We start from the raw sequence: 15,788 nt of genomic DNA on the forward strand, positions 1-15,788 counted from the left end.
TCTATACCCACATGATTCAATTTGTTTAAACGATTCTTCTTCCTTCATACAAGATTTCAAGCAAAACAAATGCCGAAGATACTGCCAGGAATGGAAGCGATCATAGAAGGCATTTGTTTATCTCCATATTTTACAGATGTGGGGGCCAGAAGCCAGAGAAGAGACATATGGGGACTGTACCTCTAAGCAGCAGCTAAGCCAGAATGAGATGCCTGATCCTAAACACAGAGGGCCTTAGGGCAAATTATCATGCGTGTGTGCATGTGTGTACATGCATGATTCAGGTATCTGTATTAGCCAAATACAGATTTTTTTTTTTTTAAGAATCATCATAATGGAACAAGTCCTCATGACTAGCGGTACCAGGAGAAAAAGGTCAAGCCGAGTAATTGTAGGCATGCAATTTTTCCTTTCCAGCTTTAATATTTTGTCTGTAAAATGAAGTAAATACAGCCACCCGGCATGATTTCTATCCCTCTAGACAGGGAGCACCTTTCTAAGTGTTCTGGGGGGAAGATGCTCATCTCAGCTCGTGAGTGCTGACATGAGCAGAGATAAGGGCATTACATTCAGCTTCGAGATGCCTCATGTTACAGGACTTGCAACGAAAGGGTAACAGAGGAATTAAAAGGATCCTGGAAAGTACGAAGAATATGGCAAGACGCAGATTGCAAAACAACGGGGGAAGAAGTGGGTCACAGAAATCTGTGGATAAAGCCACTGACCCGGGTGAGAAGTGTGTCACTTTGGGAAGAAGGGAGCAGAGCAGCAGGTATTTTCTATCCTTTAGTTTGAAGAAGAATAAATAAGCGGGGTTAGGTTAGGGGTAGCGCCGTGATAAATGACTGGTTAGGAAACACATGAAAGAACCAACAAGGGGAAAAAACTGCAAAAGAGTCTCATTTCTAAGTAGATGAAAATATTAAAAAATGTCAAGTCAAAGACTGAGGAACTTCTGTGGGCGTCTGGTCTGGCCCTGAACCTGTTCTCAAGAGGGATGGACGTGCATCAAAGAGGAAGCTCAGCAAGCTCAGAAGGAACCTGCAGGTCTGCCTGTCCTTGGTCAGAATCTGACCACGTGGTGGATGAGAAAATAAAGACAGAATACTGGGCTGCTGATGCTGCCGCAGAGGGGGATGTGGAGAGGTGGTATTCCTCTAACAAAGAGGATGAAGCCAAGAACATACATCTTGGTGAGTGTGCCCTGGTGTGTGCGAAAACACACACACACACACACACACACGCACACACACAAATTCCCCTGACAATGAAAGGTATACCTTAAAAACAAAGAAGAAAATACATCGATTGGCCCACTGCATTTTAAGGGATGCTTTATACGCTCAAGGAGGGAAGGCGTGACGCAACAGAATAAAAATGGGGTCTTAAAGGAGTACCTGGGAGATTATGGGGTGATCTGGGGCTCCACCAACGACCCCAGGCAAGTTACTGTCGGCAAATTGAGCTTACAGGACCTGGATGGACTCTGGAGACTCAGAGACCTGCTGCCCTCATGGCTGGCGTGAGCTCGACTACAAATGGGACAGTCAAGGCAGCCTCTCCTCAGGTTCTCACCATTCCCGCCGACCCGGAGCAGGCACAGGAGCAGACCCAGAGGTGGGTGCAGAACAGGTTCAGCAAGCTGTGATAAAGGTTAGACCAACTCCATCTGGGGAAAAAGCAGCACTGCCGATTTGATCACAGATAAAGATCTCCACACAGAGAAAAGCTATGAAAACTCCGCGACAGGGTTTAATCATAATGACGTGAATGCTTATTTATTCATATGTTTCTATTTCATCTTGCTCTATATGTGAACTCAGTTTTCAGAATGCACCACTCATATTCCGGGACTCAAACAGTTTAAGAAAAGAGCAGGTGATGAATGTCTAAGAGGCCCACTCCTTAATCAGCACCATGGGGGAGGGCAGCTCCCTGCATGGCTTTTGCTTGCAGACAAGGGCTTGGTACTTAACTCCATGTCCTTATCTGTAAATTAAGAGAATTACTTTTTCCAATTATACATTTTCAAGTTGTCCCTGAAGCCTCTCAGAGGAATCAAACTTGCTAACCAACAGCCTGAGTACATGGTAGGTGCTCAACAAATTATAATGGGATTGAAATGGATATAATTAAGGAACTGAAATTGAGTTCACCTTCCTCAACTCAGTTTGTCATTTCTGAGGAGCGGCACTGTCTTAACACATTGTCTTTTCAAAAATACCTATAATGAAAGATAGGGAGTGATAGATAGCGGATGAGGGTTGTAAAAGGGGCAGTACTTTACCGAAAAAGATTAAATTTTTCTCAAGGCATAAAAAAAGTAAGACAGGCGAAAACGATGTTCAGATCCCACCATCATTTAAAGAATCAGTCTTTGGGGTTCACAGCTGGCAGCGTTCATTAGACGTCGTCAGCACCACAGTCTAATTAAAGTATTCCAGAATGCCACATGAGGAGTACATTAAGTGAGCGTGGCATAAGATGGCCCAACCCGATTCTTCTTTCTGTAGAACATCCATCAAGTTAACAAAACTACCACAGAATAGCTCTAGGGTGAAGACCCCTTTCCATAGGAGAAGTATCTCTCCATATTCCACCAAGAGATTTTATTTTGATTTGTTTATGGAACAAAGTACTAAGAAGTTATATTTTATTACAGGCCTGTATTAAACACATAGATTTTCTTCCTATGATTTGAACCACCAAAAAATGTTTAATTGGGTAATTTTGAGAGGTATAAAATTTGTATCTTGGATCTAATCACCATGAAAATAGCCTAGAAAACCAACTTCGATATTTCCTAATAGCTAGTCTCAATAGGTATCTGGACCTTTGCCCTCAGATTTCAAAGGGCTGCTGTAACTAATGTTTCCACCATTAAAAAGGAGAGATTTATTCTGCTTGATCACTGAAAGAATCATTCACCTTGAAAATAAAAATGAAGGAAATAACTTACGCTCTCCAGGCCTTCAGTTTTAAGAAGCTCAGTACTGTTAAAAATGGAACACAAATGAAGTTTTATGAGGCTGCCATCTAAAAGGAGCCTGTTTGAGGAGCCTCCCTGGTGGTGCAAGGGCTTGAGATGCAGCGCTATGAAGCTATCGGCAGCCACTGAGGCACGAGTTCGATCCTCTGGTTCAGAACCACAGCAAGAAGGCTGTGATTTTACTCAAGGGCTTCTTGCAAGTTCAGCCGATGCTCTTGACTAATATAAAAGTTAATGCTACTTCAAGTTGATCCCTTTTATTCCAGTTTCCGTAACATTAATTTATTCAATTCCTGTAACATTAATGTAAAACATTTTCATGGGCCTAAATCCTCAACCTCTGTGTCCTAGTATTTATTTTAATTCAATTACAACTTCTCATTTCTGTAACGTGACTGAGGCTTTGATGTCCACAGCTCTTGCTAGATCCACGGGCAGGGATACGATGACGCAGGAACAAGCCACCAACGTACAAACCACAAAGCTGCGACCTTCCATCTCTGTGTCTTGCCTTGAAAATCTGCTCACTCCACAGCACAGATTAGATGCAAGAGTCATCTTCTTGTGAAGCACATAATCTATTTAACCAGCTTTCAAGTAGTCCAGTCACATCGAGACACAACGCTCGGAAGCCATTATGGCTCATTCGTTGGCTCTCTGCACAGCATGTCAACGAGCTGCAGGCCCTTCACCTCAGTCGGGGTCAGCGCCAACATCCAAGGTGGATTCAAGACACCAGCGTGGGGCACAGCCCTCCACCCTGATCGCTTTCTGAAGCAATGCCATTCAGTCTGCGACTCCCAGTGGCATCTGCAAATACAACCAGCTGGGAGGGAACAGATGACAAGACAGACCAGGACACTGCTAGCCCTTCCCCAGCCGAGGCCGCAGAGGCAGAAGGATTTGCAAGGTCCTGACACAAAAAAAGCAGAGGGACAGAGGCCACACTGGCCACAGAAGCACCCCACTGGCCCAGAAATGCAGCTCCTATAGGAGCCTCAAAATTCTGCCAACTACCTCCTTGGTGTCCAGGTTTTTTAAGAGGACAGAGAGAAGCGGTAGGAAAAACAGGCTGGCAATGTGAGCCTAGGCCCAGCAGGACTCAGAGCTGCAAGGAAGGCTTTTCTGCAGAGGAAGAAGCCAGTTTCGAATCCACCACCCCTGCAGACAGATCAGCTGGCCACACCTACCACAGTGAGTCTCCCCAAGCTATGGAAGGGCTTTGGTGTTAGGGGAGGAGGAGGAAATGTCAAGCATTGCCTTAGAGCAAAGCAACGAGGGCGTCTCTGCCATGAGTGATGCAACACACATGATGGGAAGCAAAATCATGGGAACCTCCCTATACCCAGGAAATCCCAGATAGGAGCCCGGAAAAGCCCCACCACATGTGCTGACACCATCCCCAGGAGAAGGCAGCTGAGCCTTGGCACATTCAGCAGGAAGCAGAGCAGAATCTAGTTCCATCAAGTTCTAAAATTCTGGACATGTGGGGAGTTCGTTTGACCCACTTTGCTCTATCAGGAAAGAGGCCATTGTCAACTACTTGTTTTACAAATGAACAAGAAGTGGAATGAGACAAGAGAATCGTGGCCATCACATCTCATCAGGAAATGGTTAGGCTTTAAATATTTATGCCAAATGTGGCAAGAATGCTTTGCAAAAGTAATGACGTCTTTGTAAGAACAGACCAGGAAAAGCCTTTCTCTGATAAGTTTTCCTGACAAGGCAGTTAAGATGGCTGGTGGCGGCTTGAAGAAGCAGGAGTTTGCAGATAAGAGGAATCAAAGTCCTTGCTGTCCTCTCCCCAAAAGGAACGTAAGTGGGGCCAATCCCTCACTAGACAGAGCACACTCCAGGCGGAGCACTCAGAAGCCCACTCGGGCCGCCAGTGTGGCTGCTACTGACTGGGCCAATCTGGGATAATTTGGAGCTGCATGTAAGACAGGATGCTCCAGGCCAGTATGGGTTCACTTAGTCCACCAAGATTTTGATTCACGTATTTCACACAACCTCATTTACTATTGTTGGGTTCAACGTGCTATTAAGACCAAATTCCTGGGGCCTCCCTGGTGGCGCAAGGGGTTAAGTCACAGCGCTATGAAGCTATCCACATCCACTGTGGCCTGAGTTCGATGCCCAGCCAGGGAGCTGACCCACATGGCACAGAAGACCTCTCCAGTTTCTCTGCCGCTCCCCTCAGCAGTGTAATTCAGTAGATCTCCCTGTTCTGCTCCCACTCTGTCTCTGGTGAATCCTCTCACCGGCCCTGTACCTCTGGCCTGTGCCCAGTTCCTATATGAATAAATAAATCCTTAAAAAAAATTTTTAAAAGAAAATGTTTCCTTGAAATATATTTTTAAAGGAATTTCTATTAAATATTTTGATTGAATCTTTTATGTCTTAAGTTCTTATTCTTAAGGAGTTAAATAACATGCAAAAGAAACTTTGAAATCTATGTGTGTCTTCAAGACTGTCTTCCCTGTAACACTCAATAAAAGTCCAGCATAATCAATCCATTGCCAGTAGCTGTTTACAGGCAACTGTCAGCTCACTGAATGTGGGCGGTGGGGTGACAATGGAGACGGTGGTGGAGTGACAATGGCGGTAGTGACGATGGCATGTCTGTCATTAGTCGGAGGGTTAGGAAACAGGACATCATAATCTAACCTAAGACCTGAATCATCTAACACTTTCAGGGCATCTCACTTGCTGTCGCATAAAGTTTAGTCAATCTGGGAGGAAATAACAAAGCAATGTCACATCCTTCACCTCCATCATCAGGCTCTACCTGAGTCCTACGTGTCTGGGCTTGCAGACACAGGGAGTGGGCACCGCGAGCCGGCCCTCCAGTGAGAAGCAGAAACACAGACAGGTGGGATTAATGGCTCAGAGGCCATTCATGTGCTTTCAGACCGCAACAATAGCTGCAGAGTTGACTTTCTTTTTGAAAATGGGAAATGAGTTTCCAGCCCAGAGAGAGGTCTGCATGGAGAGGCTGCAGAGAGCATCCACTTCTTGATGGGATCGTTCTCCTCCAGAAGAAGACTCCCACTGCAATGAAGCCGTAACTTTTCCACTTAACACAGCCATAGCACGCAGCACAATCTCCAGTGCATTTTACAGTCAAGCCAAGAAATAAGATTACAACCAGCAGATAAACACAGGCTCCAATAATGCACAAAGGACAAAGTGAGACACACCGAGCTCCCAGACTAGCCAGGAACTCTCGGGGCAGCCCAGGCCCAGGTGGCTCCCTCCCTGAAACAGCACCGGACAGAGAACAAAAGAAAATGAATGGAAGAGCCCAACTTCTGGACGCAAATGGAATAGAATAAATCTGTGCCTCTCAATCAGAATGTCACTCAACAGCTTCACATCTGCATTTAAAAAATGAGGACGGTTGTGGAAAAATGCAAAGGTTTTAAGCTTTCAATAAAACTGCTTGACAAATGTAAAACACTAATTCAATCTGTCCAAACAGAAAGGGTATGATTAATAAAAAAGGTAGGGAGATAATGTGGAGAAATATCAGGTGTTTCTGGGGATAAATGAGTGGAGGAAGCATTAAAACGCTTCGCACTTTTGAGCAGGGAATGCAGAAACCCCATCGAAGAATGCAAAGTCCAGGAGCAGACAGAACTATTACTTCTAAATTTAAAGAAAACTTGAAATTTTTCTTTGCAATCATCTCAATGGAAGCAAGTGATTGCCTCCCCAGGAGAGACAATCAGACATTTTAAGGCTACAATGTATGCTGATTATCCCCGGCCTCGGTGCACACCTAAATTACCAACTAGGAGGCTTTGCCTTCATTTTTCAATGATCTATTACCTAGACTATATGTCAATTACCATCCTCTTGTAAGGGCTACATCTTCCTGTCTTGTAATGGAGCCAGTTTAATTGGCTGCAACCTCCACACCTTTCAGCACAGAGGACAGAAAGGAGAAGAGAACAATCTGCAGTCGATGACCGAGGGACAAAGCGGCGGCCGCCGGCCCCACTCACCGTGCTGCGTGAAGAGGTCGCTGTGAATGATCTCGATCAAGCAGTACAGCTTCTGGATGGTCAGCAATCCCGTGGGCACATTGAGGATGAAATCAGTAAACATTTTACTGTGAGAAAAACACAAGGGAGAGATCTTAGGGCTGTCCAGCAACACAGTCCCGTTTCACCAGACAGCATGGACGCTCCGAGCAGCCCTCACATGCCGCCAGACACTGGATGGCGGCCATGACAGGGGCGGTCATGTTGGAAGAAAGGATGCTCGACAGTGTCATTTTTCACTTCGCACCCACCGAAGTGGTCATAATCCAAACAACAGGTGAGGAACCTGGGCTCAGACAGGTAGCAAGTGGAACCTCGTGCCCGGCTGGGCGGGAGGCGGCACTGCCCTCTGCAGCTGGGTGGCAAGACACAATGACCCCAAGACACCACCCCACTCTTGGGGTGCACCAAGAGAGTGAAGGTCTGCACGCACATGCGAGCCAGGCACCATCCTCACAAGACTCAGAGCATGGAAACATCGGGACGTGCCCCCCAGGGTGGCTGGGCAGACGAGGCGTCCACACATTCAATTCAGCTGTTAGAGGGAAACGCTGCCACCGGCTGAAACAGGGTGGCCCCTGAAAACACAACGCCCAGGGAGCGGAGACCATCACAGCCGCCCGCAGAGCGAGCCTGTAAGGCCAGGAACGGCCCGGCCGCGGCGACACAAACAGGTGGGGTCCTGGGGCCCAGGGGGTGAGAAATGACTGGGAGTGACCCCAGGGACCTCACTCGGAGGAAACTTCTAAAATTGGGGAGCGCTGAAAGGCAAAGCTGCTGAAAACCAATTAAAGAACTTCCAAACTGGCGAACGTTTTGCCAGGTTAATTCTATCTCAGTAGAGCTGTTTTAACAACTTAGATTTAGGACAAACGGCCAGAAGGCCTACATAGGCGCGGCGGAAAGAGAGATCTGACTCGGGGACCGGGAAACGCCAGCTGAAGTAGCGACACGTCCTCACCCACGCACGCCGGCCAGCTCTGTAAGATGCTGCAGGAACTGGCAAGGTTTGGGGAGACAGACACCAACGCAGAGCGGCAAAAAGTCAGGGTCCCTTTTGCAGGACAAGGATGACATCTATTAAAGATCTTTTAAGAAAACACGAGCCTCAGCTATTTCCCTTCTCTGCTTACCCTAGAGCCGTAAGGCGGCAGCGCTCGACGAGGCCGACACCCCTGCGTGTTCTGTGGTGACAGAGAACTGGGCACAGCCTGGAGCCTGCAGCACGGAGGGGCCTGTCCTCCGTAACCAAGCAACCAGGATGGGCCACTCACAGTGGCACAATCATGACCAAGGCATTTAGCAGAAACGCGGCCAATACGAACACCTGTGGCCGGCGCGGGCAGGTGAACGGAGCCATTCGGGCCAGTTATTTGGGTACATCTATTGGTGAAAAAACATGTAGTCAGGCCCACCACCGGCGCTGCAATGACCAGTGAGCCTGTGTGGCTGGAAAATCCAAGACCGTGATGTGGACGATCACATCCCGGGGCAGGAAACGGATGTCCTGTGCAGGAGCCATCGTTAAAGAAAGGAGGTCTCGGCCTTGTTAGGGGGCCTGAAAGTGCACGTGGCAGGACATGCAAACCCACAAGTAACGTGGGACACACGGAATTAAGTTCCCGTTACACTCCTGTCTTCTGTTTCCTCGAACAAGACTCAGTTTTGTAAAGAGGAGAAAGTACAAACCTTACTTCCAGTCCCATGTTTTGAAGCGGGAGTAACACATGGAGAGGAGAGCTCCAGGAGATGCCCAGGGAACCAGCTCCACCCGGGAGGACCCCCCTGGCTCTCGGGCACCAGCTGCACCCTCTGGGGGGCACAGGCCAGGGCAGGCCCAGGAGGCCAGGACACAGCCCACGGCCTGCACCCTCAGCTCTTGCCCAGATGTGGGAATTTCCTGGACACACTTGAGGGTTTGTGAGGCCAAGAGGCTGGCCCCACACCCCCCATTTCTGATTCAGAAGGTCTGGGAAGGAACCTGAGATTCAGCAGGACTCTGACACGTGCCCGGGGGCAGCAGTGTGATTGTGGGACAGCTGTGAGGCGGAAGGGTGAGCCCGGGACGCAGGAGAGCAGACGTGCGGCCCAGAGGAGGCCAAGCTACAGCCTGTGCCGTCAGCTCCCCCGGGAGCAGAAATAAAAGCGTCAGAGCAGGACCGTAAACGCCCAAGCCCACAGTGACGAGAGGAGGAGGCCCCCACCCTGCCCCCCAGGGGTGTTCACTGCTCAGTCGGCCCTCCACGAATATTTCAGTGGCCTTGTTTTTGGCTGGTAGAGATGGTGCAGGTAGTTTATCTGCTCTGTCAAATGTTAAATCAAAACCAGGTAGTTTATTTTTGTGTCAAATGTTAAATCAAAACCAAAACAAAAGGCAGACGTGGACTGTGCTGGAGCTGCCGGGGTCAAGGGCCTCACATCCCGTCTGCTGGAGACACACGTCAGGACGCGGGGGCAGGTCCACACACGCAGGCCCGAGGGAGGCGGAGGCGCGGTGCAGGCTGGGCTGGCGTCTCACTGTTTTCTCCCTTGGGCCACAGCCCCTGGGTGAGAAGCTCCAAAGGGGAGAGAAGCCGACATGGGGCAGGAGGGGGTGCGGGGGCGCCCAGGCTGCTGTGCCCCAGGGGCAGGCTGCTGTCCCCAAGGCCCGGGGACGCACATCGAGGTCTGCATGGGGGCGGCACACATGAGGCCTGGCCCCTCCCCGGGCACTCCCGAGGCTGGTCTCCACTGTGGACCCCACTGCTAGCGCATGTCCCAGAATGACCTGGACCTGGACCCAGAGTGGCCCCCCGCACCCTTCTGACGAGGTGGCCAGGCCAGCGTGGGAGCCTCCCCGGCGGCGTCCTCACCTGAGCTCTTTGGGATCGAACACCAATTTCACGTCATTGACAATGGTCGGCAGGTATTTCAGCGCCGCCCCCTGCAAAGGAGAACAAAGAAGCATGTTGAGCTGACCCGGTTTGGCAAAGATGAGCAGAGCTGCCGGGGGGCCGCGGGCAGGTCCACTGCCGTGACCCCTGGGCATATGGGGTCAAAGGCGCAGCCCCTCGCGCCAACCAGGGCACCGCCACAAAAATTAACTTCAGCTGGGCCACAGCTCAGGAGTGTAAGGCTTAACTCTATAAAACATCTAGAAGAAACTTATGACTTGGGCCAAGCAATGATATCTTAGACACGACACCAAAGGTATAACCCAAAAAGGAAACCCAGATAAACTGCGCCTGCACAAAGGACTTCTGCCCTGTGAAAGGGGGGACAAGAGGAGCCCTGGGGGGGGGGGGGGTGCCACACATGTGAACAAGATCTTACCCAGCAGCCAAAGAACTCCCAAACTCAGTAAGAATGTACCCCCACCCCCAAAAATGAGCCAAAAAGATTTAAACAGACACTTTGCCCAAGACGGCAGGGGGTGGCTCAACAGCACTTGAAAAGCAGCTCAGCACCATGACCGGGAAGGGCCAGTGGCCGCACAGGAGGGCACCACGCGCTGGAAACACTCAGGGACAGCAGACCTGACAACACCAAGTGCCACCTGCTTAGCCAGCTGGTTGGTTGCAACCCAACGCAGCCACCTGGGAGAGCACTGTGGCCCAGCAGCCCACATGGGCCACGCACCTCCATGCACCTGCACCTGCACCTGCAGGCCAGGTGAAACACGCACCTGGCAGGGCCGGAAGCTGCCCTGTGGGCACCAACAGTACCAAGGGAAATGAGAACCCCCGTGTGGGTGTTTAGAGCAGCTTTACTTCTAACTGTCAAAAAGGAGAAACAACTCGAAAGTCCCTCAAAATTGAGTCCACACCACAGGACGCCAGGCCCACCGCAGACAGCAGTACCAATACGACGCGCAGCAATGCCAGGCCATGGCAAGCTGGTCTGAACTGAGTGAGGCTCCAGTTTGGGGGGCTGGGGAGCCAGGGCCACGGGGTTGGAGGAATCTAAAATGCTCCAAAAGCTCCATTCTGTGTGGTTATGTTTTAGAACATTCTGGGAAAAGCAAAACTACAAGGATGGAACACACAGTGTGGCTGCAGGGGGCAGAAGGGGTGGGGGGCAGAGGGACGGACAGGTGGACGGAACTCCCGGGCGTCACTGCATGCACGTCAAACCTGAATTTTAAACAATGAATGAAAGCACAGGCTGGCCGGAGCACGGGGAGTCCCCGAATGGTCTGAGCCTCGGCTGCGGCAGGCGGGCAGGGAGACCGGTCTCTCCCGCTGGGGTCAGGTTTCCTGATGTGAAGGGCGAGGCCATTCCGCACGTGGCAGACGCCGTTCCGGGCGCTGTGGACGCAGCGAGTCCTCAGCACAGCCTCAGGGACAGCTCGGCCACGGCCCTTCCACGGTGACGCAGCAGGGGCGGAGCCGGGGGGCCGCCTGCCCAGCCCCACCACCTCCAAAGCTGACTCTGTGAAGACGCCACACTCGATGGACCCCGGGTTCAGGGAGACGGGCCGGGGAAGCCACGTCACCGGAATCTGCATGACGGAGCCACCCCCGGACTAGCTCTGCGGAGTGCGGAGCTCGCCTTCCCTCCCAGGCCGGCGGGCCGCGCTGCTGCTTGGAGACACAACGTTTGCAAAGAGCGTTAGACAGAAACAGCTGCATTCTGGGTTCCAAAGTTCTGCTTCGGCTCCTCAGAGCTGCTTTGAAAACTGAAAAATGCATGCGGTGACATTTGATAACTCTGCATTTGCACAGGTCGGCTGCTCAGACCCCACATTGTACATTTCATCATGACCATCCCGGCGGGTAAGGAGCCATCGGCTTCGTGCATTTTCTCTGCTGCCCAGCAGAGCACTGCCTGCCTCCCGCCACTCGCAAGCACCACCCGCGAGGGCAGAGCACACAGACGAGACCCCGGATGCCCGGCTTCTGCACACAGCAGGACCTCCGTGACCCTCATGGCGAGGAGAAGCTGCAGAACAGTTGCTCTCCAAGGCACCACACCCCTGCTCGGGGCCCAGGGAGCGAGCGTCCTTGTCCACAGCGCTGGCCTGGGATTGGGAGCTGCTGCCCTGCCCAGCACCCCTATGCAACCCCCACCCCCCCGCCAGAGCCTGCCGCACAGGGCCGCGTTGACCCCAACCCCGGCTATCTGCAGAGAGCCTCAGGTGTCGTGGACTCTGCACAGCCTTGCCCCAGAGGCTCCTGTTCCCGGAGGGGCTGCCGCTCCAGGGGCCCCACACGGTGGGAACCCCGCCTTGGGTCAAGCTCCAAGGGAATCTTCTCCAGACAAAGACACCCCCAAAATGCAAGTCCCAAATGCAGGCAAGGCAGCTAGGCTGCGGCACCCACTGGAGTCCGCCGACGTGGTCAGGGCCGGCCCAGCCGAGCTCCCACGGGTCGCAAAGGCCACTGCAGAAGCCTGGGGTGGCACTTCCAGCAGGCACGTCTCGCGCAAACGTCCACAGGGGGCGGCCCTCCCACCTCGGCACCCCGCTCAGAATATGTGTGACTCTTTGGAAAGGGGCAGGAGAGGCCGGGACACTCACGCTGCAGCCCTGCCCACGAGCCTCCTGGGCCCTGGCTGGTCCCTGCAGACAGTGGATGGCAACTGACCCCTCATTTGCGGGTTTGGGGAGGGGGACGGGCAGGCCTGGGGTATGTGCCAGGACACAGTGCTGTGCTTTGGGAGTGGGGGAGGCATTTCCTCCAGTCCTCCTGGAGCCAGGACCTCTGCCCACGGAGCCCGTCTGCACCCGCCTCGTGGCAGAGCCCCACCGGACAGAGAGGAGCAGCTCGCGGGACGCTGGGTGGATGCACTGCACTGAGCTGCGCTCCTTCCTTCTCTGCTTTTTAAGTCATAATTAAATGTCTCAAAGCCATGTTTGCTTTTTAAGAAAGTTATTTCAGATTTGACTTGAAACCTGGCTGGATTAACAAAATGGCAGCCAAAGCCCCGGCTTGCGTTTCGCTTTGAACTCAGGGAAGCTCCATCTGCCACCCGAGGATGAACAGCCCTGCTGCCGGCGAGGGCTCGCGGGCATCGTGGTGGGCACTTCCATGCCCAGGCCCTGAGCAGTCCCGCCCTGGGGCAGGGAGAGGCCATGGAGAAATGCAGCATCTGACGAGGCACAGGCTCCTGCCACCAGCCCTGCCGAGGCCAGAAAGGCCCCAGGGCAAGCAGAGGGAACCTCGGCCCCAGGGGGCTCGTCCAGGACTATGGCCGCGGCTGGCCCCTCCTCATGCCGGCCCCGCCGGCTCGGGACACTCAGGCGTCGCTGCTCCCGGGGGCAAGGGAGGGCAGCACGATGTGAATGGACAGAAGCACACGGACACCCAAGCTTTAGAGGGAGTCGAGCAGAAGCAGAAAAGGGAAAAAGATGCTAAGAGTTTTCTAATTGCTGAAATAGTTCAGGTTAAAGAAATTCAATAAATTTTATACTCTCCCTCAGCTCACTTAATTGTCACGCATCTCCTGAGAATGCCAACCTAATCCAAACTGTAAAACAAAACAAAAAATGCACCTTCTCTCCAGTATCGGTTTAATGTTGTACGTGTCGCGCTGGCTAAAAATATTACTACTGATGATGATTAATAGACACTATTTTAGGGTAAAGTTCAGGCTACATTATTCAGTATAATTATTTTAATTAAATCCATTAGCATATCTTTATATAAGATTACAAGAGCTATCGGTGATACAAAATAAGTTTTTCTTGAATAATGTATGAAGCAATTATTAATTTACATATTTCTCAAGAAAACGCATATTAAAATGATTCCTTCTGCAGGATTTGAGCTAAAATATATATGGTCCACAAATTCTCTTTTCAGACTTAGATGTTCCATCTTTGGGGACCTAGGGCCCAGCCAAGCAGTTCCGACAGGAATGTGGGCAGCACCAGCCAGGCCGCAGGTGCCTGAGGCTCAGCCTGTGCTTTCATGTTGGACGGACGGATGAACCACAACAGAGGGCGGCCTGGATGGCTCCTGCTACCACAGAAGGGGAGCACCGGAGAGTCGGGGTGCCAGGTTCATGAGGGGGAAATGAAGATGAGGTGTAGACAGTGCTGACGGCCCCACCATTCTGTGACTCTACAGCATTTGCTTTGAAACGGTCGGTTAGGGCTAGCAGACTTGACAACAAAAAATAAAGATCTGTCTGACGATAAAATGCCATTTCATTGCAGCAGCCCCAGGACTGTTCTGCACTGTGGACTCGCTGCCTGCCACTAGAGCTGGACCCCAGGTGACCGACGCCCGAAGCCCCGGCAGGGACAGCCAGCCCCTTGGAAACAGCTCATGCTCCAGCTCGGCTAAAACAAGGTGAAATGAGTCACTGGAATGATGCGCCCCAGGTCGCTGCCAGGCCCGCTGGACGGCCACATCTCGCTGGAGCCACCAAGGCTTTCATTAAGCAGAATGCACCCCAGCCTGGTAGGGCAGAATCCGCGGGGAAACAGAAAGGAGGGGCTCCGGGTCCCCAACACCAGCTTGTCCCTACGCCACCCCGGGCACACCTTCACCCTCGGTACAGTTTTGGGGCCTCAGCAGACAGCTACCAAATAGGTGCAAGGATTTAAAACATCAACATCCAGACGAACAGCTTTTCAAAATACATTTAAAATCCAAAATACACTCAGAGCTAGAGAACGGGAGTTCTCATAAACGTCGCCAAAGTAAAGCTTTGGGGCAGGTAAAAATAGTCCAAGTCCATCTCCTCCTCCTCTTCCAAAGAAGAGACCAGGCAACGTGCCTCCTCGGGGCCAGAGGTTGAAGCCCTAGGCCACAGGGGTGCCCTTCACCCCCCACCCACCCTTCTTGGCCCCTTGATGCCTGGACTCTGGGCACCTGCTTGAGGGAGGAAACTGAGGGAGGGCACAGGGCGTGAGAGAAGAAATGGGCCTGCCTGACCAGCCAGTCAGTGGAGGAGACTGCGGGAGCCAAATTGGCAGGTAGAAGGAACGGGGTACAGGAGGGGGTGACCCCAGGAAGGGGGACTGAAAAGGGAGGTACCCCAGAAAGGGCCCCGGATAGCCAGAAGGAACAGGTGCATGGAGGGAGCCCACGATGGACTGAACAGACCAGGCGCATCAAGGAAAGCCCAGCAGGGCAGTGTCCAGGCAGAAGGACCCCCCCAGAACGCCAGTGTCCAGACAAGAGGGCCCCCCCAGAATGCCAATCAGGGTGGGGAGGAAGGTGAAGTACACACTTGGAGGGCAGGGCCTCGCCTAGCTCTGCGGGCTCCCTCCAGCCCAGCCCAGCCCAGCCCCACCCCTGGCGGGACACTCGGGCAAGAACCTTGGACCACACAGCCACATGGCCCGGTGCCAGGGCATCGCCTGCCCAGGTCATGGAGGAGGAAAACCCGCAACCCATAGCAGGTTACAGAGGCAGAGGTCCCGCCCCGCAGTGCTCACTGGCGCGCTAGCTCCATCTTCCACCGAATGACCTGCTAACTTGCCGAGCCCTTCAGGAAGGCTCTTCCCGGGTCAGGAAGGTTGCTTTCCCTTTAGGTAGCAGCTTTGACCACCCCTGGAGCTGCAGCCAAAGACCAGCAGACCCTGAGAACAGCCTGAGGCCCTGAGCGGCGCACTGAGCAGGAGCGCCAAGCAGAGGGCCACACCCCTCCACTGACTCCCAGAGCTTCAAAAGCATCTTCCCAAGTGAGCCCAGAAACTCCCCTCCTGTGTCTCCTGGAGACAGTTCAAATACATCGTGAGTCATCTGGAAAGCAGGAGAAGCGTCGCCCGGTTCAGATGCAAAAGAATGATTTCGAACGAAACCAGAGTTCACACAAAGACA

The 15,788-nt window shown here is 52.2% G+C and overlaps 1 protein-coding gene across 11 annotated transcripts in view; it reads right to left on the minus strand.

The window, feature by feature from the left end:
• The window catches only part of DOCK1 (dedicator of cytokinesis 1), a gene marked incomplete at both ends in the record, with an annotated part of 334,004 nt that overhangs the window by 214,113 nt on the left and 104,103 nt on the right, over positions 1–15,788 (minus strand). For all 11 annotated transcript variants that reach the window (XM_084245683.1, XM_084245678.1, XM_084245686.1 and 8 more), the window contains 2 exons: positions 6,997–7,103; positions 9,888–9,958. In XM_084245683.1, coding sequence (XP_084101809.1) covers positions 6,997–7,103; positions 9,888–9,958 — 178 coding nt within the window. The remainder of the gene's footprint in view (positions 1–6,996; positions 7,104–9,887; positions 9,959–15,788) is intronic.

The sequence above is a fragment of the Talpa europaea genome (genome assembly GCF_964194135.1).
Source record: "Talpa europaea genome assembly, chromosome: 10".
NCBI classification, from domain to species: domain Eukaryota; kingdom Metazoa; phylum Chordata; class Mammalia; order Eulipotyphla; family Talpidae; genus Talpa; species Talpa europaea.